The sequence below is a fragment of the Procambarus clarkii genome, chromosome 81 (genome assembly GCF_040958095.1).
Source record: "Procambarus clarkii isolate CNS0578487 chromosome 81, FALCON_Pclarkii_2.0, whole genome shotgun sequence".
NCBI classification, from domain to species: Eukaryota; Metazoa; Arthropoda; class Malacostraca; order Decapoda; family Cambaridae; genus Procambarus; species Procambarus clarkii.
In genome coordinates, this window is record NC_091230.1 from 23,984,727 (window position 1) to 24,007,710 (window position 22,984).

Consider the following 22,984-nt stretch of genomic DNA (forward strand, 5'->3'; position numbering starts at 1 on the left):
GTACAGTACTATCAATTATCAGACGTCAAGCCGGGAACTTTGTAATGAAAGTCTATTATAATACTCAATTGGAATCTCAATAACACAAAATGTAATAAGTCTTGCCTTGACTCGTTCATCCAGAACTGATGATGACAGAGATTCTCTGAAATTGTTTCGTTGCATCTAATGAATACCTTAAGTCAGTGTGTTCCTTCTGAATAACTACAAGTAAATATTTTTTTTGAGAATTGAAACAAATCAAATCTCTGGAGGAATATGAAGGCACACGCTGAATAGGACCAACCAGCACGCTCACTTTACCTTAACATCTATCAAAACAAAGCCACTAAGAAAAGAACCTCTTTCTCTATTGTCACCAAAAATTATATTGATATTTCGCAACATACATCAAATGCAATATTATAAGTGGCACCAATGCTATTTATAAAGTTGGGTTGATACAAACTCGTTAATATGTAACTTTATTTAAATGATAAGAGACCAGCTTATTGCAATTCATATGCAATGATTAACATATTGAATTGAACTAAAATACGCAGCTTTGAAAATTGACAATGTAAGACAAGTTTTTAACAATTGGATGCCATTTATGGCTGACAGTTATTTTCCTGCCAGTATGGACGCCGACCTGTGTCAGACATGGCTAACTTTAATGTATAAACTGAAATATGACAAATTCGTTAATTTTTGGTTATAAAAATAGCAAAACCAAATTTGGATTAAAAATTAATGTATGATTCCGCACACGTTAACTACAGTAAGAAAGAATAATATCAAATATTCAGATAAAAAAAATTTACTCAAGAACTAAAGACATTAATTGTAAAAATTAAAACGTTAACTTTTGAAAAAACTTTGAAAACTAAAAACATTCCCTTGTATAAAGAGCATAAATATTTTATGGCATTTTTTTTTGGGGGGGGGGGAGGGGGAGAGAAAATAGTGTACACTAAAAACTTATATTTTAAAAGCTGGAGAGAGAAACAAACTCAAATTTCGAATACAGTACTAGTGTAACAGTTCACTCAATGATATCAACATTCTCTGGCAGTGGAGAGAGCCTCCAGAGTCCACAATACGATATGAACCATGCAAGTGACTGCCTAGAGCTGCTGCTCAGCATCGTTCTCCTCCTGCAAGAAGGATTTACCAGAGTACAGTTTGCGCTTGTTGCTCGACTTGACAGGTGGGGAAGGTAGAGCTGGCAGGCCCGCGTGACTCTTGGGCATGGGTTGGGTGCGGTTGTGGGCCCGACTCTTTCTAACGGAAGGGCTCTCACCTGTCTCATGCTCACTACTGCACGCGGAGTTTAAATCACCTTCTGCCGCACCTGTCACGTAACAAACAAGAAAAGCAGCTGACATACCCTAAAATGCCATGTATGCACAGAGACACTATATAATGCCACTGATAATATAATCGACATCATGTATTGCCCGGCCTACCTGCTGGCTCAGACCCAGTATGAAGTGAGAAAGAATGTACAGGTGACGAGATGGGCGTTGGGGTTGAGGTAGCAGTGGCTGCCGTAGCAACGCCTCTCACTACACTGAGAAGTTGCTGGTGCTTCAGGGTCTCCCGGGCTTTTCGCAGCTCCTCCTTCAGCTGCGCCAGACGAGAATCACGTTCAACCAGCTGTTCCTCGAACTCAACCCTCGTCGCTTGTAACTTCTGTTAATGACAATATTCTACATAAGCTAGGATGACAAACTACCTGCTACTTCCTAGCAATAATCGCATCAGGCTATTCATGACTTCCCCAGTGAAGTATGCCATCAGATTGGGTGATGACCTTAAGTCGTGTTTTGGAACAAATAACAGTTAACTTGATTGTCCATCTCGAGCCCCTACCATTCCACCGTACAAGAACGTCATACAGTTCTTTATTGTGTTAGCAATATTGTAAAAGAAAATTCTTTTACAACTCGCCACTAAGTGAATATTGATGCCAAATTTACAGCATTTTAAAACTGTGCAATACAGTCAGTTTACAAAGCATAATGAAGATGTTAATCTCACCACAAATAGTGCTTCTAATTTTTTGCATAACAATCAAGTACTAATGTGACATATTGCGCTGCTGTAGTAAAAGTATAACTCGAAAAGTAACTAAGAAAACTAAATTAAGTTATTGTGTAAATTTACTTCACGTAGATATTGTAGACTAAAATTGTTATTCCTTGATCAAGCAACACAATATATACATGAATCAATTTTGAAACTAATACAATCCATCAGTGCACTTTACATCACTGCACATAGTAGCTAGTGAGATAAATTCCCAGATTATATTGGTAAACATTGATAGAAAAATACATGACGAGATTTGTAATGCTCACCAGTTTATACCAAATACATAAACTTTAAGACACGTCTACTTTCTATTATACGCACATTGTAGATTACTGTTGTGATACCTCGGTGAATGTAGAAGACGTACACTCGAAGGTGAAGGAACGACGACGTTTCTCAATCTCAAATTGCCGTTCTCAATCAAGTCGACCATTCTCAAGTCGATTCTCAATCAACTTGAGAATGGGACGGACCGAAACGTCGCCATCCCTTCACCTTCTAGTGTGTGGTCTGATCAACATACTTTAGCCACGTTATTATGACTCGTCGCCTGTACGTAGAAGACGTACTTAATGACTTGCCCACAAAAGAAAATGAAACAAAAATACTCTAGCAGAAACTTACAAAGAAGTGTGGGTAATATGGGCGTGTGGGTGCCAACAGTGTTTATATGGAGGTGAATATGAGGGAAGTTGTGACATTAGTAGCAGTGGTGGCGTAAGTGAAGGCAGTGATCGTATTCTTTGGTGGTTGTGTGGACAGTGAGGTGGTGGTGGCGGTGGTGAGAGCAGCAACTGTAATGTATAAGATAGTGTAATCTGTGTAGGTTGGTAATGTTAGCAGAGGAGACGTTAGATGCTCACGTTTGCAAAGAGGTCCATGTTGGAGGTGGCACGCGCCGAGAGGTTGAGCTGCAGCTGTGCCAGGCGACCACGCAGCTGTTCCTCCTCATTGTGGTGCTGAAGGTTGAGTGTGGGAGAGAAATAAGGCAACACTAGCATTACTAAGCAACTCAGCACTCATTCAATATGAGTGCGATAATTGTAGTTGTAGAAAATACAGGCAATGTTTTATTCTTAATTCACTTTTGTTTACCTGTCACATATTTGATATTGCAATATGTAATCTTTGTTGACTAAACCACACACTAGAAAGTGAAGGGACGAAGACGTTTCGGTCCGTCCTGGACCATTCTCAAGTCGATTGTGCGTCCATCCTGGACCATTCACAATCGACTTGAGAATGGTCCAGGACGGACTGAAACGTCGTCGTCCCTTCACTTTCTAGTGTGTGGTTTGGTCAACATATTTCAGCCACGTTATTGTGACTCCTCGTCTGCATGTACTCTTTGCGATGTGAACATATATTCAATATGGCCTGTTCAAATTTATAATATCGACAAGAACGTGAAAAAACAAGGAGGGCATAAACGCACAAAACATTTTGTCTTAGAATGATTTGAGGAACCACACAAGGAATAAAAAACACCTTACATCTACATTTCGAGGTTCCATGACCGAATATCCAACCCTTACTGCTGAAGGGCATAGAAGGGCTGTATGCCAGAACGGAACCTCTGGCACCAGCAACAGTTACCGAAGAGGGGAGGGTCCAACTATCAAAACTCTTCTTGGCAACATTAAGGGAATAAGGAGGACGATCGCGAGGGGTCTATTGAACGTGTCAATGTCGAGGAGAAGATAACTTTAGGCCTCGAGGATATACTTACTATCCTCATAGGAGTCCTTAAGTTCCCTATCCCCTACCTCAACATGGGGAGAAGGATTGTGCTGATGCTGCCATTCAATAAGACATTCTTGAAGCCCTGAATTGGGGCCTCACTATTGTGAGACAGGGCAGCCAGGCAAGTAGCCACTTGCTTTCAAGGGGACCTCAAGGACGTGGATGCCAGTCCGGGTGGAATTAGACTTAACTGGAAACCTCACAGTCTGGTGAGGTGAGTTAAAGTCCTCCACCTCCGTCCAGCACCCCTTTATGGTCGCCTCCTCGCCCCTCACAGCACCCCCATTCTCCCCCTTACGATACTCTTTACTCCCACCCCGCCAGAAGTCCCCAACTGTCCACCGTCTACCTACCTTAGTCCTCATTTCCATCAGTACCCGCAAATGTTCCTGGCGCTCATCTGTCAGCTCCTGCCTGGCGATCTTGAGCTGCTGTTCCTTCTCTTCCTGTGCCGCTGCCGCCGCTGCTGCCACCGCCGCCGCCACCATGTCCTTAGCTGTTCATAATACATCAATTACAACATATTTACTTAAACACTTTAGTAAGATTGCTAAAATTCATCAATAAAATAGAATCAGAAGCTTAGGGAAATTTGTATAGAGGAAGACATCTCTTTAAGTTATTCAAGGGTCCAACATGAAATAATAGCCAAGTTAGAGATAAATATTTAAGCATGCAAGAGTTTACAAGTTACACTGACCCTTAATTTGCTCTTGCTGCACTGCTTCCGTCACCTTTATCGCCTCCTGCTTCAACGCCGCCTCCTGCAACTCTTTCAGTTCCTTGCTGTGGGTCTGATAAAGCAGTCCTTGTTATATTGTTCTATATTAGCCACCCTAGTTATATTAACCCCCCTACACACACACACACACACACACACACACACACACACACACACACACACACACACACACACACACACACACACACACACACACATACACATACACACATACACATACATACACACAAATGTCATGATAACTTTAAACATAATAAGCACTCAACACACACATTAACCCTAAAATAGAAGAACACCAATAATCCCAGAGACTATATTTTTGATGAATGAAAATGAAGCCTTTCATAAATCGTGCTCGAATATAAAGTAAAAATGTATTATTTCCCGTTATCGTCTCGCTAGATTACGGGCTATTCATGCCCGTGCCCCCTCTTGGGTGGCTTAATCTTTATCAATCAATCGTCTCGCTAGAGAGCGTCTCATCGCACAATATTGATAGCTTTCAGAGCATTCCGTTATGTGTTGGGCTTGCCGCTTGCGTACACATCTCAATGTTAGGCAAGGTAATTATGAGAGGAAAGCACATCTCAAATCACTTCTCCTGTTTCAGTCATTGTTTATCAAAATAAAGTACTGTTACACTTTCCTGATTTTTAAAGGTTTTGGTCTTAAGAAGACCATTAGGGGCAAGGGGAAGTTATCAGTAGCGCCAATATGATCAGAATCGTCGAACAAAAATAAAATGCACACGGAAATCACAATAAAGTGATGTATCAAATGAACGAATAGTCGATAAAGGCAGCGTCTAGGATGCTCTCAGACGTAGGTTCGAATCCTCGTCACGGCCCTTGTGGATTTGTTAAAAAAAAATGTTTCAAAATGGCTTGGACTTTTTCCACATTCATGCGGGGGAATATTAGGGAAGAGAGGTTGAAACTCCTCCTTGTGAAGACTGAGGCTGTGCGGGACACTACACAGGCACGTGCTTCGATTTGTTGTTACTGACATTCATTCATTTAGTGTAAACATTTTAGTTTTAGTGTTTACACAATAGCAATTATGATAGCAATATAATAGCAATAAACACAATAGAAATTATAACTATAGACTAAGAAAATGAGTCTCTTGGCTTAGAAGCATATAAAGTGCCAAGTTTATATCAAAGAAAAATATCAAAAGGGCCTTTTTTTAATAATCGGAGTTACTTGTGACTGAAATGATGTTCTGATCGTCCAAGAAGTATCACTGTAAATGCGATTATTTATATATCACTCTGTAGTAATTGGCATTTGAACTTGAAATATATTTCTTCAAGCAAAGGCATGCTACAACTTTCCCGTACAACTTTAGTATCTAACCTGTATGGGTAGCCTAAGACTGTTACTGGTGAAATATGCTTGCAACAGGTACCACACACAAATCTGACTTCAGAAGGTCAAGACAGTGATTGGAATGATCAAGCTTATGAAAATGTCCTCAATATTCTCATTCTCTCACGTCATTCACAATGACAACTTTCAACCTATTTAATTGTTTATTTTTCGGGTTAATTACAAACACATTTTCCAGCAATGAAATGACTCAAAACACTAACCAGAAAAAGATTGCTAATATAAAATTTGAGCATGTAAGGGGAGTTTTGTACCCTAGAAAGACATACCACTTCTAGTAGCCTACTGAGGACACAATGAGCTGTTTTAGTGAGTTGACTTAAGTTACCATTCACGGGGTCTGAGGTCACTATTACAGACCGAGCGAGTAGATTAATCATAAAAAAGGCACCAAGCAAAACAGTTAAAAAAAAAAGTCCTAGATTTTAATTGATTGCTAGATTTAATCTAGCTTGGATATAAGCTAGAATAATCTAGCTTATATCCAATATATTTTATAAATATATTTTATTTATATTTGATTTTATTCAGAAGGAAACCAGTGTATGTGTTTACTCTCGGCATATCTGTGAGTACGGAAGCACGGCTGAACAAACGTAAAAGCCGGAATGAGTCGGAATTCAAGCTGCCATTCAATTGAACGTCAACATCATGCTTCCATCATCCGTTTTTATCTTGTGGTACAATTGCAAACAATCCTAGTGCTTCAGCCGCCATAACACAGCATCCTGGCTTTATACGTTAACTGATGTAGCTACAATGAAAGCATTTACCTGAAATGTTACGCTCTAGCTATCGCTTATGAGATGCAGCTACCATTGCGCTACTTATTAAGGCCAAAAATTATCTGCTAACCCGAACGCAATGAGTAAGGAGTATTAAGATGTTGCAAATTAAAGGTGTCATGTGCGTACAGGAGTGCAAAGCTGGAACAAACTGAGACCACAGTTAGAGTGACCAGTCAGACTATGTTACCTGCTGAGCGAGCTGCAGTTGCTGCTGAAGCTGCGCCACCTCCCCCATCAGCTGGTTCTTCTTCTCTGTGACACAATAAACAATAACCCAACCTTCACACTACACACTTCAAGTTAAAATAGTCGAACTACAACACAATCACATGAGCAGAAAAGAATGGCATTACAATTATCAATCAATATGGTTTATTTTAAAGATCAATTGTTAACTTAGATAAAAGATGTGTTTCAGAAGATAGCCTCACAGATTAACAGTATGTCCATCAGTCAACTTCCCATGCGTCTGGGAACATTCAGTGCAAAGGTTCGAACCTTCATCAAGGAAGGCCCTTGTGAATTTATTTTCCCACTATTATCGACGTTGATAAAACGTCGATAACGTTAATTCAACACTGCCCGAGCATGGCCCACAGGGAGAGAGAACAGGAAGGATAATGGGAAAGATAATGGAAGGGAAGGAGTGAGAATGGCAAGGGAGGGAGAATGGGGAAGAGGGTGAATGGGAGAGAGGGAGGGAGAATGTGGAAGAGGGTGAATGGAAGAGTGGGAGGGAGATAATGATGAACTACATGTGGCACCCAAGGTACCACCGGCTGTTCCATCTGGTACAAAATACACAAAACTACACACCATCTCCTGCCAACGCCACTAAAGCAAGGGTTGCACACTTAAAAACAGCTCAAACAAAGAAAATTAAGATACTTAAATCCCAGGGATTTTCCAACACTTCCGAAACTTCGTGTTGGCTTAGCCAGGAGGAACTCAAATACATTACAAGTAGGTCACCTGACCTTATGTTACCTGATCTATTTTCCTACCTATCCCCCATCTCCCTGCTACGATGGAATATATGCGCTTTTAGTTGTAATTTTTAGTAGATTTGATAAAGCCCGCCATGGACAAGCTGTTTTCTATAATGAAAGCTAGGCCTTTCATGGTATCTTTCCTCACCAGAGGGACAAAAGTAGAGATTACAATACTAATGGTCCGTCCTGGACCATTCACAATCGACTTGAGAATGGTCCAGGACGGACCGAAACGTTGTCGTCCCTTCACTTTCTAGTGTGTGATTGGGTCAACATATTTCAGCCACGTTATTGTGACTCCTCGTCTGCATTACAATACTAATGTAAGATCAGCACAAATACCCCAGACAAGGTAGTTTAAAAGCTATATATATATATATATATATATATATATATATTATATATATATATATATATATATATATATATATATATATAAAGTTACCGATAACAACGGCGATGGCGGCGTAGTTTTGCATCAGGTCTCTAAGTCTATTATTGTAGACTTTAAGTGTGTTGTGAGCTCGGGACAGCTGGAGAGCCAGGTGGTCCCGCTCCAGCCGCACCATCTTCTCTTCCTCTCTAACACACTCCTCCTGCGACATCGCACATTCCACACCCTAAAAGAAAAACCTTATTCTCAGACTCCTAATGTAGTCGGTATCATGAACATGTTCAAAAGTAACTGGAACTATCTGCCTCATTGGAAATGGCAATTATTGGGAAGAAGTCTTGAGAGACTTTCCTTGCTGATTATTATTTTTTTTGTTTTTTGTTTTTTTTTGTTGAGATATATACAAGAGTTGTTACGTTCTTGTACAGCCACTAGTACGCGTAGCGTTTCGGGCAAGACCTTAATCCTATGGTCCCTGGAATACGATCCCCTGCCGCGAAGAATCGTTTTTTCATCCAAGTACACATTTTACTGTTGCGTTAAACAGAGGCTACAGTTAAGGAATTGCGCCCAGTAAATCCTCCCCGGCCAGGATACGAACCCATGACATAGCGCTCGCGGAACGCCAGGCGAGTGTCTTACCACTACACCACGGAGACTGCAAAAGGTAGCATTATTAGGTAGCATAAAAAGATTATAAGGGAGCATTACTTAGAATTTGATACAAGGTAAGAATCCCAGTCACATGGCATTCTCTCAAGTTAAAAACAATTACAATAAAGCCAAGCCTAATGTAAAAATATTTAAAATTGAAATTCCTGCGCTGTGGTTTTTACACACTATAGTGTGAAAAAAGTATCTGAAACTAATATTAGCAAGATTTTATTGCCCCTCGGGTAAATTCAGGTAAGTACATTATAAAATATATATATATATATATATATATATATATATATATATATATATATATATATATATATATATATACATATATATATATATATATATATATATATATATATATATATATATATATATATATATATATATATATATATATATATATATATATATATATGACAATGTCAGACCACGGAGGAAAATTAAAACAGGAATTTCCTTAAGTACTTTCGTATATTAATACATCTTCAGAAGGATGAAGATGTAGCTTCTCCTTCTGAAGATGTATTAATATACGAAAGTACTTAAGGAAATTCGTTTCAATTTTCCTCCGTGGTCTGACATTGTCACATTTTTAATCACGTGTTTATTTTCGTGATTTACACACATATATATATCTATATATAGATAGACTGGGGGAGCCGGTCTGCTGAGCGGACAGCACACTGGACTTGTGATCCTGTAGTCCCGGGTTCGATCCCGGGCGCCGATGAGAAACAATGGGCAGAGTTTCTTTCAGCCTATGCCCCTGTTACCTAGCAGTAAAATAGGTACCTGGGTGTTAGTCAGCTGTCACGGGCTTCCTGGGGGTGGAGGCCTGGTCGAGGACCGGACCGCATGGACATTATAAGCCCCGAAATCATCTCAAGATAAGATATATACAATATATATAAATATAATATATTTGAGAAATATTTATTATATATATTTATATGAAATATTATATATGTAATATTATATATATGTGTGAATTAAAATTGCTGCAAAAAATATAAACCAAAGCTCATACACGTACAATTATTCCTTTGAATCCACATGACAACAAATTCAAATTCAATTATTTATTCGAGTAAAATATACATACATAGAAGAACAAACATAATGTTGGATTTATAGACAGAGCAAGTAAGTACACACAATACCTAAAGCCACTAATACGCTCGGCGTTTCGGCCAAGCAAACTAATTGATAGATCTAACATTATGGCGAACTACTGGAAAAATGTCAAAAGTTTTAAATCACACTTCGTTTAGCTGTTGATTTTGAGAAGAAATAAGGAAAAATGGCTGCGTCTCGTGGCGTTTAATTTGGTGCCAACACGTTGGAACCTTCAATCTATTGAAGCGACGGAAAAGACATATCAAGATAAATTTACATACCTTTCTCCACTCATTGAATTCATCTCGCAGAAGCTTCAAGTTTTCTTCAATCGTCGCAGCCATGATGAACAGAGAGGAATAAATAGGAAGGAGAAGCCACGAGCAGACACAGACACGACCGACGCCCTCGGAGCTCTGACCAGCACTGACCCAGCCCCTCCTACCTCCCCCCCCACCCATCTCTGAAATCCATGAAATTAATGTATTATATATATATATATATATATATATATATATATATATATATATATATATATATATATATATATATATATGTATATATATATATATATATATATATATCCAAGTATGCAGAATAACCACATGTGAAAAATTGAGAATGCTGAGGCTGAATGAGGCTACCCTGTGGTGGACGTGATCGGTATATTGTCTTAGTTACATCATGAGGCTACCACCCCCATAATAAGCGTTTCTACCTCTCCCTCAGTCCCTTGTAACAAAAATGTAATATTTTCTTATTTTTATTAATAAATATTAATAGTTAAATCATATAGGTATAATAGTATAAGTATCGACGCAAATGGAATAAAGATGCGAAAAGAAAACTACCATTCAGATGTGCCTTCGTTTCCCAAAGAGTTATTATTTTCATGGACTACAACCCAATATTACATTCGGTTATATGCAAATACTAGGGAGTTAGATGGATAATTAAATCATATTATAAATTATGTGTTATCAACTTTTGTGATTTCCCATTCGTCTTCATATCATTAGAACCGGATGAGGGAAACATCCTTGCCTCACTTGTGTATTGTTCGACTCAAGGTCACTGGATGAAAAGGAAATTTGTCTCTTATTGCAAAAATTGTTGTGTTGTTGCAACCGCAACGTCGGTGAATGCCCGGATTTCCAAAATGATTGTAAATTATGTTTGTTATCGATGAACGTATCCACAAGGGCCGTGACGAGGATTCGAACCTGCGTCCGGGAGCATCCCAGACATCATTTGTTATCGATGTCCCGAATATCAAATGAGTTACGGACATATCTCAGTAAATCGAAAAAAAAAATCCTCAGAAATAATGGATTGAACTTGACAAGGCGAGTATTTGTATACTATAATTACACACAGCGAAATTCATTTATTAATTAGTACTATAATTACACACAGCGAAATTCATTTATTAATTAGCTCTCTAATTACACACAGCGTTATTCATTTATTAATTAGTACAGGTGGGCTCATAGTCGGGAATTCCGGGTTAGATTCCCGGACGGGACTGAAATGGTTGTGCACGTTTTCTTTCACCTCATGCCTTTGTTCCCCAACCATTAATAGGTACTCGAGAGTTATTTAAATGTTGTGAGTTTGTACCCTGGGTAAGGTTAGTAGTTCTACCTATAAGGGACCTCGATATTAGCCAGACCTATATATATATATATATATATATATATATATATATATATATATATATATATATATATATATATATATATATATATATATATACACACATCTGTCAAGGCTATAAAACCCGAGAGGTTTAAATCCGCTTTTTCGATGTATATACACACTGAGAGTACTTTTGTTCAGGAGTAAACTGTACTCGCTGGTATACTATTAAGCTATAATTAATAACCCGCTCTCTGCTCATAACTGCTTATTTCATTTGAAATCTCGCTCAAAACGAAGGGAAAAAGAGTTATCAGGGGGAAAACGCCAAGCCATTACGACTATATAGTACTGCCCAGTTGAGACTGGAGAAGGATACGTCGTGGAGTACAATATATCAGTTAGGTGTTAATATATATTGATCTGAAGCCTAGTTCTTCAAACAGTTAATCTTACGGCAATTGTTACGTGTATGTGTGTGTGTGTTTTCTGTAATTATGTATATATATATATATATATATATATATATATATATATATATATATATATATATATATATATATATATATATATATATATATATATATATATATGTCGTACCTAGTAGCCAGAACTCACTTCTCAGCCTACTATTCAAGGCCCGATTTGCCTAATAAGCCAAGTTTTCCTGAATTAATATATTTACTATAATTTTTTTCTTATGAAATGATAAACCAACCCTTATCTCTATGTATGAGGTCAATTTTTTTTTATTGGAGTTAAAATTAACGTAGCTATATGACCGAACCTAACCAACCCTACCTAACCTAACCTAACCTATATTTATAGGTAAGGTTAGGTTAGGTAGCCAAAAAAAGCTAGGTTAGGTTAGGTTAGGTAGGTTAGGTAGACGAAAAAACATTAATTCATGAAAACTTGGCTTATTAGGCAAATCAGGCCTTGAATAGTAGGCTGAGAAGTGCGTTCTGGCTATTAGGTACGACATATATATATATATATATATATATATATATATATATATATATATATATATATATATATATATATACATGTTAATTTCATGGATTTCAGAGATGTGGGGAGGGGCGGCGTCGAGTGCAGTGTTGCCAGATTGAGCTACAAATAGCGAATTGGGCTACTTTTGAGAGCCACGCGCGCCCAAATTTTTAATTTCGCTACTTGCTACTTTTTGGGCTTAAAGCAAGATGTGCTAATTTGGGCTATTAATGTTAAGAATGTACGATTGCGAGTTACATGAAAGTACCTAAGCTATAAATAATTGTAATTAATAATAATTGTAAATATTAATTAATACTAAATGTTGAAGCAGAATGTCATAAGCAAGGATAGGTGTGCTGAATAAAGATGATTTATTAAGTGGATGGAGCCTTTAGCTGATCCCTTCCTGTGATTGGCTGTTGTGTGAATGTCAACAAAGAGTTTCTATCAATGATATGCCATCATTTTTTTTATTATGCACCCCATATCCTTTTGTAGGCGGAGCTTGGAACCTCCTACCCGAGCACAACAACCCGCCTTATGGGTTGCTGTTTGGCTATTTATAGTGCGTTGGAAAAAAAACAGATGGCGTTAGTTGTATTTCGTGGGGTAATTTGTTATAAGTGTAATTTGATGTCAACAGATGGCGTAAGCTGTATCTTATGGCCACTGTTGACCAGCCAGTTGATAGTGTTCTCTTCTGCCGACAGATGGCATCAGCTGTGTTATTATTACTTCCGAATTCCCTTTAAACATGGGTGATGTTTATAACATAAGTTATATAACTGCTTAAACAAAGCATTATAACATGTTGAAGGTTGACTTATTGGTTTATCTGAAGCTGTGTCCTGCGGGGATGAAGCTGGCCTGATCTGCTGAAGTCTTTTTGAACTTTCAGAATAATGCCGTTTTCACTTCATTTAAATATATATATATATATATTGTATAAGATTAATATTTGTTCTTATCGCAACTAGCATAAATTCGAAGGGTCTGTGGTTACCATCGAGTATGTACAAAACTAATTTTTTCTCTTGAGTTTGACTGGTTGAGAAAGTAGGTGGGTGAGTAGCCTAGTATCTGTCCTTAGGCAAGTTGGTCCGCTGCGGCCTCCCGCTCACCACACCAGGGGATAAGTGGCCCGTTACCCCGTAGTACAGTGACTCCACTCGTGAATCTAACTTCACAATTTCAATTTCTTTATTATGCACCCCATACCCATCCCGTGGGTAAAGGATTACAGAGGCACATAAAGAACTGAACCCTCACAAGATTGTTACTTAGCAAAATGAACTGTGACGGTCACTTCTGAACCCATTATGTGCCTCTGGGGCCCATTTCCACCACCGCCCACGGGTATGGGGTGCATAATAAATGACTACTGTACTACTCAAGACCTCTGATATCATCACCACCTAAGACGATGATGGGAAGTGTTGAATGTGATCAGCCGTGCATGGGTGAAGATAGTTTGGTGATATCGATGGCGTGATCTTCATGATTTTGGCGTGATCTTCATGATTTAGTAACTATGTTGGGGCTGTTTTAGTTTAATGATTTTATAATTGTCGTTAATGACACTGCCATAATCAATGTTATATTTACCTTTTTAGAAATATATAACTTCTCAGGAGTTATGGTTTAACATTTCCAGCACGAGAGAAGACAGTACAGTGATTCCTTATACTGGGCAAGCTCTTGTTAACACATTCACAAACGTTTAGCGAAATGGTTCACATAAATACTGATTAGTATGTGATCCAATCTTGGAACGTACATGATAGCAGGACTTCAGTGCGATTTTGCACGTAAGTACGATTTAAAGTTATTGTATATGCAATTATGTTAAAGCTTACTGCAGTATACTATATCGTATTTTAGTTAAGTTATCTAGGGTTAGTCATTTCACAAAGTTGTCAAAATGAGTATAAATGTGACATTTTTGTTAGCGATGAGAATATATATAGTTTTATTGGTAAAGTTCATAAGTTTATGGGCAGCTTCGTGTGATGTGTCTAGAGAGCAATAACTTTATTTTATTAAGTTGATGAAATTAGTATTTTAATATTAAATTTTAATATTAAAATACGTAAAATAAATTAATTAATTAATACTTAATTTTAATATAAGCAATATTAAAATGCTTAATATTTCTCTTGCCAGAGAAATATTAAGAAACGTGCATCTTGAATTGAGAGGTTCAATTACGGCAGTGAAAGATTTACAAAATTTTAATTTTATATTTGTAAAGAAGTACTTTAGAGATAAATGGGCTACCTTTTGGAATACATAAAATAAGTTTACTCAAACCCGCAGAACAAATACTCATTCCGAATGTTTAACTATATTCTGCAACAATGCTAGGGACTTGGGTACCTAGCTCATGCAGTTACGTTAGCACATCAAGACCTTAATTAAGTAGATGGAGGAGTTTACGGCCTGGAGGCATTTGAAGTTTCACCAGAGTGTAGTGTATCCTGTGCACCATTCCTGCCAACCAGTCTGGCTATATTACGAGGGGTAGCAATAGTACTCTATCCTTTTGAGATGTATTTCATTGCCTCAATACTTGAACTGAATCTGGCCTATGTTATTGCCTGCTGCCTAGATAACATAATGCGAGTGACCTTCAGCCCAATAAGCCTCGCTATACACTGAAGTGCACACTCCCAGGCTAGCCTAGCTTCGCTGTACAATGGAAACCACATAATCTTGCCATACACTGCCAGCCACCTACCTATCCTTGCTATACACTACCGCCCACCCGACTACCCACCTCGAACATCAATATCACAAACTTGTATAGAGGTCAGTGAGGCGCCTGACGTAACTCCCTGCAGTAGCAAAAACCTAAGCCTTTAGGACAAGTTGGCGTGGTTAGATCAGTTATGACTTTTCACTATGCTAGTTATATTTTACGTGACGAGTTGGCATAATATACACGGTACATGTATATGTAACTTTAGTCCTAAAGTGTAGCTAAAGTTCCACCGTTAGGTCAGGTGAAATTTAGTGTTTTCTTAAATGGAACGCAACTTGATTAATGAATGGTTGGAGATTGCAGGCACATCAACTGCGTGGAACGTTACTTCTGTAGTGAAGTTTTTGGCGCGAGTTAATTATTGTAGGAAGCTATAGATGGTTTATAAAAGTTTAGGCGCGCCTATGAACCCACTACAGTATGGGGTATATGAGGGCAACCTTTCTCCCGGTAATGGGACTTCACTCCTGATGTGCAGACGGCAGCAGCTTCCCAGATGTGGGATATAACGGCTCGTTCTCGCGAACGTTCCCAACGTAAAGAAACTGTCGTATAAAAATGTCTTATCCTAACCTACCAGAGGACCCACGGTACAGAAAACGGGACACTGTCAGTTATAGGCCTTGGGATAAAGTATACGTCAAAGTGTAGCGTGCTTTGAGAACGGGAGATACCCCGCACTAAGGAGTTACAGCCCCGCTCCTGTGCCAGGTAAGTCCACTACGGGCTCATCATAGCTCGTGCTACTTTGGAACTTTTGTTCTAAGCAGCTGAATCTAAAAATACAACCTGCACTAATAGCTATTCCACCTGCCGCCTGATCAACCAGGCTGTGACTCATACGTCAGGCTGCGAGCAGCCGCGTCTAACAGCCTGGTTGATCAGTCCAGCAACCAGGAGGCCTGGTCGACGACCGGGCCGCGGGGACACTAAGCCCTGGAAGCACCTCAAGGTAGCCTCAAGGTAGATAGCCTCCACCTACTGCTCCCACACACCGATGACTAAGAAAGCCTTCTCGCACACGTCATGGCTGCTCGGAAGCTTTAGTCCTGTTTCACTCCTCCACAACAGGAATGTTGTTGTGGATGACGCAGGAATAACCACCACATGTGGACAGGTGGCTGGCTTTACTGCTGCACCTGTTGGGTCGCACCGCTTGGCTAACCACCTACCTCGCTTTATGTTTGGTTTAGGTTTGGAATTTGGGTTATATAGGTTTTAATGTTTTGTGAGCAATTTTATGTACTAAGTGACCTACATCACGCCTGCCAGCCTTCTCTGGCCTTATCTCTGCAGTTTTGTTACTTCATCGGGTCAGTGTTAATGATTGGTCATTTCTGCTATTACTAACATTTTTTCTTCTTAATATGTTTTTAGAATTGTTTTTGAGAAATTAGAGACGAAGAAATTGGAATCTTGACATTAATTGCGGTTTTTACGGGTAAACGATATGCCCGGTAATTACAAATTGGCTCCGATTGGGAGCTAGTTAGGCTTCCTTACGTGCAGGTAAACTGGTAGTTAGTGGAGATGGGCCGTAAAGATCTGGTAATTGATGAGGTAATAACAAGGTTAAGTATGATATACGCCTTCTGTCTAAAGTCATTTATCTTGTATCGATACTCATCTGACCACTCAGATGATCCCCCCCCCCTTGTGATCTCCCCCCCCATCCCCCTTCCCATGGGGCGATGCCCCCCCCCGACACACACACATCGTGAAATGCGTCATATTTTACCCACATCATTTCTTCGAAAACAAATTTATTTAAATTCTCAGCTTAAATATCCCAGCTTACATCACACACTTCAGACCTCCGGAGGGCACATGAATGCTTTCATAGTGTGTACAAAAAATGTAGTTCTTGCCACGACCTCTTTGTAATGTCAGTGTGACCCCCTTTTATCAACACCCGCCCCTCTACCCCCCCCCCCAACCACTATCACCCCCCCCCCTCCACCCCTTCTCTGTATGTGTATTGGTTTACTTTCAGATTCCAACACTCTCAAGTTCTCCTACTGTGTCCTATGGTTACGTCTTCATCTCGGTCTTGTTCCTTGCTCTAAGCTTCTGGTTTGGAACCATTTCCTGTCGTGCGTGTGATTTAATAATAGATTATAGGCATACTATATATAATGTGCATGCTTGTATCGAGGTTCTACCCCCCCCCCCCGGTCCCACCCCAAGGTTTGAGTGACCTACCCCAGGATGCAACCCCCACAACAGGTTGCCTTACTCGTGGGTACCTATTTAGTAAAAGGCATTGGGTGAAAGGAAATGTGGCCAACAATTTCTGTCCCGCGAGGGAAGCGAACCCGGGATCCCCCGATTGTGAGTCTAGAACCTCCCTTTCTCTCTCTCGCATCTCGTTTTGCTCGCCACTGCGTCAATGACCTTACCATGCAACAAATTTGTCAGCAAATGTCGTCCTCGATACACGGTCTATATCCCTCTAGTCCCCCCCCCTCCTTCTCCCTCCACCCCTCCTCCGTACCCCCCCCCCTCCTTCTCCCTCCACCCCTCCTCCGTACCCCCCCCTCCTTCTCCCTCCACCCCTCCTCCGTACCCCCCCCCTCCTTCTCCCTCCACCCCTCCTCCGTACCCCCCCCCTCCTCCCTCCACCCCACCTCCGTACCCCCCCACCACCAGATGGGGAAATCTTCCTCTTGGCTACCATTAGCCTTTACCTTGTATATGTCTTATTTCCGTTCATGTCGGCCAATCTGCCTGTATGTGCATACGTCAGGTGTGATGTTATCTTGAGGTTATCTTGAGATGATTTCGGGGCTTTCAGTGTCCCCGCGGCCCGGTCCTCGACCAGGCCTCCACCCCCAGGAAGCAGCCCGTGACAGCTGACTAACACCCAGGTACCTATTTTACTGCTAGGTAACAGGGGCATAGGGTGAAAGGAACTTTGCCCATTGTTTCTCGCCGGCGCCTGGGATCGAACCCAGGACCACAGGATCACAAGTCCAGCGTGCTGTCCTGCTCGGCCGACCGGCTCCGACATATGTGGGTATATGTCATACGTCAGGCTGCGAGCAGCCGCGTCCAACAGCCTGGTTGATCAGTCCAGCAACCAGGAGGCCTGGTCGACGACCGGGCCGCGGGGACGCTAAGCCCCGGAAGCACCTCAAGGTAACCTCAAGGTATGTGTGGAGATCCCCGTAAATATTTGATTTTATAAACATTGCCTTAAGTGAGGCAACAACAGTTGTTTGCCCCTTCTCATGAGGTTATCTTGATTTCGGGGTTTAGTGTCCCCGCGGCCCGGTCCTCGACCACGCCTCCACTCCCAGGAAGCAGCCCGTGACAGGTGGCTAACTCCCAGGTACCTATTTACTGCTAGGTGAACTGGGGCATCAAGGTGAAAGAAACTCTGCCCATTGTTTCTCGCCGGCGTCCGGGATCGAACCCGGGACCACAGGATCACGTGTGCAGTGTTCTGTCCGCTCAGCCACCGGCTCCCTTTGCCCTACAAGTCTAATAGTTTTTTTTTGCATATTCTTTTTATTGTTGGTGTATTTCAAATGTGAAGTTTTGAAAAGTACAAACTCCTAATGGCAGGGAGAGGTGGATGGCAGGTGTTACGTACCCTTATAAGATACGTAAGTAAATATATTAATATGTACATTTATAATTGTATGTAAATTACAAGCATGTATATTGTTATACTTATGTTCTATGCAAATGCACATTCATGTTACAGTGTTGGCGTTAGGCCCAACGTATCGTGGGAATGATTGTTTTATTTCTTTGTGTGATCAGTTTTCCCACGGGAACTAATGATTTATATGTGATCATAAGTGGGTAACAGAGGTGAATAATAATTGAGTGAACTGTATCTGGCAAATTGCTGGGGTGCATGCCATTATTCTCTTCTGTATGCATATTTTAATTACTAAGTAAAGAAACAATTGCTTTGTTTTTGTATATCAATATGTATTAATTATTCATTAAGTTAGTTTAAGATTACTCTTGTCACAATGTATTGCTCCATTGTTGAAATAAATAATATTGTAACTTTGGCAAATTGTTCGCGGGGCAAGGCAATCTGTTTTGACTCTCGCGTTTTGTTATTCAGTGGCTGAACGGGAACCAGAGAGATAACATCTTGGAGTTAAGTCATTCATTTTGTTCTGTCATAGCCATATATATTATAATTGTAATTTAATGTCTGGAAGATACAGTGATATTTTTAATGTGATATATTGTGACCATATAATCATCTGTTTGCTATTGAGATTTATTTAATATAATTTTATATAATATTGTTGTATCTATTCTTCAGTCCTAATGAAGATTTTATTTTTGTGCTCATTACTTATTAAGGGGTTATACTGGTGATTCGCTATTGAGAACAGCAGTTGTGTCGTATCCCTAGACGTAATTAAAGTTTGGCTGCTGTAGAGTCACGAGCCGTAACGTACGATAGGTAACAAAGAGTTATGGGGGCCTGTGCCGGGAAATATTGTCCCACTTTAACTTAACTATGCTAATCTAACCTTGCCTTCCTAGGTACCAGTGTGTCAAGTGTCTCTGTGTGTTTCTTAAGAACTATTCCATGTGCCAAGCAAGCCTTCCTGTGTGTCAAGTAACAACGTTTCACGATTTTGAGGTAAGTCATCCTATATATTTTGTTTGTGCAGTGAGGCCAAGCGAATTTTCAGTGTGGTGACAATTTTACAGTGAAGTGTAGTGCAGTGCCATTGTTTTAATTATTTTTGTGAATCAAGTGCCAAGTGTTAGTAACGATGGAGGAGAAAGTTGCAGCGTTGGTGGCTCAACCAGACTTTGAAGGGATTCAGAACCTTAAAAAGACTGAGTTAATACAAATGGCAAATCAGTTGGATTTGACCGCCAGCAATAGAATGGTTAAAGCCCAAATATTGAAAGTCATTGTGACGCATTTTGTTGAGAATGGGGAGTTAGAGGAAGAAATTCTAGAAGAGTTAAGAGAGGAGTCGAGTGATCAGATGACGTTAAAGCGTCTTGAGTTAGAAGCGCAAATAGCCCATGCTAAGCTTGAAGCTCAAAAGGAACAGAAAATATTAGAGGCTGAAGCTCAGCAAAGGGAGCTAGAGACTAGGCGTTTAGAAATTGCGGTACAGTTGCAAATAGAAGCCACAAAGAAGCAACAAGCCGAGGAACAAACTAGGCAATTAGAGATTCAACAACAAATGGCTGACACTAACTTCAGGCTTGAATCACAGCGTATGGCAGCTGGGCATGGAAATACTAGTAATGTTTCAACAAATAGTGATAATAATCCCATCAGGATGAATAAGTATATAGAGTTGCCCAAGTTCAATGAGGAAGATCCTGAGGTTTTCTTTGCACATTTTTATAAAATTGCCATCAGTATGAACTGGCCAAGGGATCAGTGGGTAGCCATTATGCAGTCTCAATTTAAGGGGCGTAGTCAGGAGGTTTTCACATCCCTACCTGACTCATAGTTTTGATTATGAATTTGTAAAGAAAAGCATCCTCAATGCGTACCAGTTAAATCCAGAGGCACACAGGCAAAAGTTCAGGAACCTAAGGAGAATCAGGGATCAGACAATAGCAGATTTTACTCGTCAGAAGACGAATTTTTGCAACAGATGGTTAAAGTCACTTGCAGTCACTGATTTTGATGCTCTAAAGAATCTTCTTATAATGGAAGAAGTATTGTCATGTCTTCCAGACCAGTTGTCTACTTTTATGGCAGAACAAAAGAATGTAACAGATATTGATGAGCTGTCAAAGCTCGCGGATGAGCATGAGTTGCTGACTAAGGCCCCGTTTACGGCCACTTCACCTAAGTCTAGTCGTAGAGTAAATTTCAATGCTCACCGAACTCCTTATCAGTATAAGTCTCCTCCTGGTGCGACAGTTACTCCCGTGAACTCTTCTCTTACTAACCCTAAGATGGTTACTCCATTGCCAGGATCATCTAAGCCTAGTAATGCTAATTCTAAACCGGCAGTTGGTTCTACCAGTGTGTCCACTGTCAAACATTGTACCCATTGTAAGAGAAGGGGGCATGTGATTTCTTCATGTTTTAGTTTGCATCCTGAACTACGACCAGCTGGTCTTATTATGAGTAAAGGAGTGCAACCTATTAATTCTTCATGTATTACAGTCAGTCCCAATTGGATGGCTGAATTCAAACCCTATATTTCCACAGGTACCTTATTATGTACTAATGGTAGACATAAGACTGTTCAATTACTCCGTGATACTGGAGCTTCACAGTCTCTTATTACCCAGAAGGTACTTGATGATGTTGACACCCGAGATCTGGGTGAAGTTGTGCTTCTCCAAGGTATTGCCGGAAGTGTGCAACCAGTGTCCTTATTGCAAGTTAACCTTGATTCTAAATATACTTCAGGATGGTGTAATGTTGGTGTAAGTAAACAACTGCCCATTCCTGGGGTAGACATTATTCTAGGTAATGATTTTGGCAACCAAATGGTTGTAGGGCCCAAGTGTCCCATCATGTTAACTAAACCCCATAATGTATTAGCTCAACCAGTAGCAGATGATGATATTATTTACCCTGCTTGTGTTGTTACTAGATCAATGGGAAAAACAGGTGAGAGTAATCCTGTCTTCACTGAGGTTGCTGTTCCCAAGACCAGGACCCCTTCAGTAAAGGAGTGGGAGGTGGATCTTGAGGATTCTTTTATGACTCGACTGGATGATGAGAGTGAGGCCGTAGTAGAAGCCCCGCCGAACCTAAATCACAAGGAAAGTGAAGGTGAGGAGGCTGAACTATCTGTACCTTGCCCGCTTGTCTCCAGTGCGCCAGTTGTCGAGAGTGAGGCCGAAGTAGCTATGACTCCATTTTATTCTGATCAATCGGGAAAAGAGATCAAGCTACTAGGTTCTTGCCCGCTCGCTGCTGAGTCTGAGTCATTGCCCTTAAGTGTTGTACAGACTACTGATCCTAGTTTAAGTAAGTGTATTTCTGAGGCTCCTGATAATATTGATGCATTGGAGGAAGGGACGGGTTTCTTCTTCAAGGATCGACTTCTGATGAGAAGGTGGAGACCCAAGGGAACTCCCTCTTCAGAGGATTGTGAGATTAGAACCCAACTCGTTGTCCCCAATGATTATCGTAGGCAGGTCCTGCAGGCTGCACATGATGATCCCATGGGAGGTCATCAAGGTATCACGAATATGTACCATAAGATAAGTAAATATTTTTTCTGGCCAAAGTTAAAGAAAGACGTGGTCAGATATTGTCATAACTGTATACCCTGTCAAATTGTTGGTAAACCAAATCAATCTGTACCTAGAGCACCATTGCAACCTATTGTAGTTCCTGATGAACCATTTACTCATGTTGTAATTGATTGTGTGGGTCCTTTACCTAAGACTAAATCGGGTAACATGTTTTTGTTCACTCTCATGTGTATGACTACTAGATTTCCTGAAGCTTATGCTCTACGGAATACCAAGGCTCATAATCTCATCAAGTGTCTTGAAAGATTCTTTTCGTTGTTTGGAATGCCTAGAGTTATTCAGAGTGATAATGGGGGAAATTTTGTTTCTAAAGTTTTCAGAACTTTTTGCGAATCCCGAGGAATTCGGCACAAATTATCCAGTCCATATCATCCACAAAGCCAAGGTGGACTTGAACGTTTCCACCAGACTTTGAAACAAATGCTGAAGACAACCGGAGAAACTCATCCAC

At 40.2% G+C, this 22,984-nt stretch overlaps 2 protein-coding genes across 4 annotated transcripts in view; both read right to left on the reverse strand.

Moving 5' to 3' along the window:
- LOC138357999 (uncharacterized) overlaps positions 1-22,984 on the reverse strand; it is a 381,281-nt gene that overhangs the window by 242,743 nt on the left and 115,554 nt on the right. The gene's annotated exons all lie outside the window — the stretch shown is intronic.
- LOC123773090 (glial fibrillary acidic protein) lies at positions 452-10,345 on the reverse strand. Its single transcript, XM_045766582.2, has 8 exons — positions 10,187-10,345; positions 8,178-8,352; positions 6,928-6,992; positions 4,520-4,613; positions 4,173-4,315; positions 2,940-3,035; positions 1,449-1,674; positions 452-1,333 (listed from the first exon to the last, which is right to left on the reverse strand). Exons 1-8 carry the CDS (start codon positions 10,247-10,249, stop codon positions 1,107-1,109), a joined length of 1,089 nt encoding a protein of 362 aa, XP_045622538.2. The 5' UTR covers positions 10,250-10,345; the 3' UTR covers positions 452-1,106.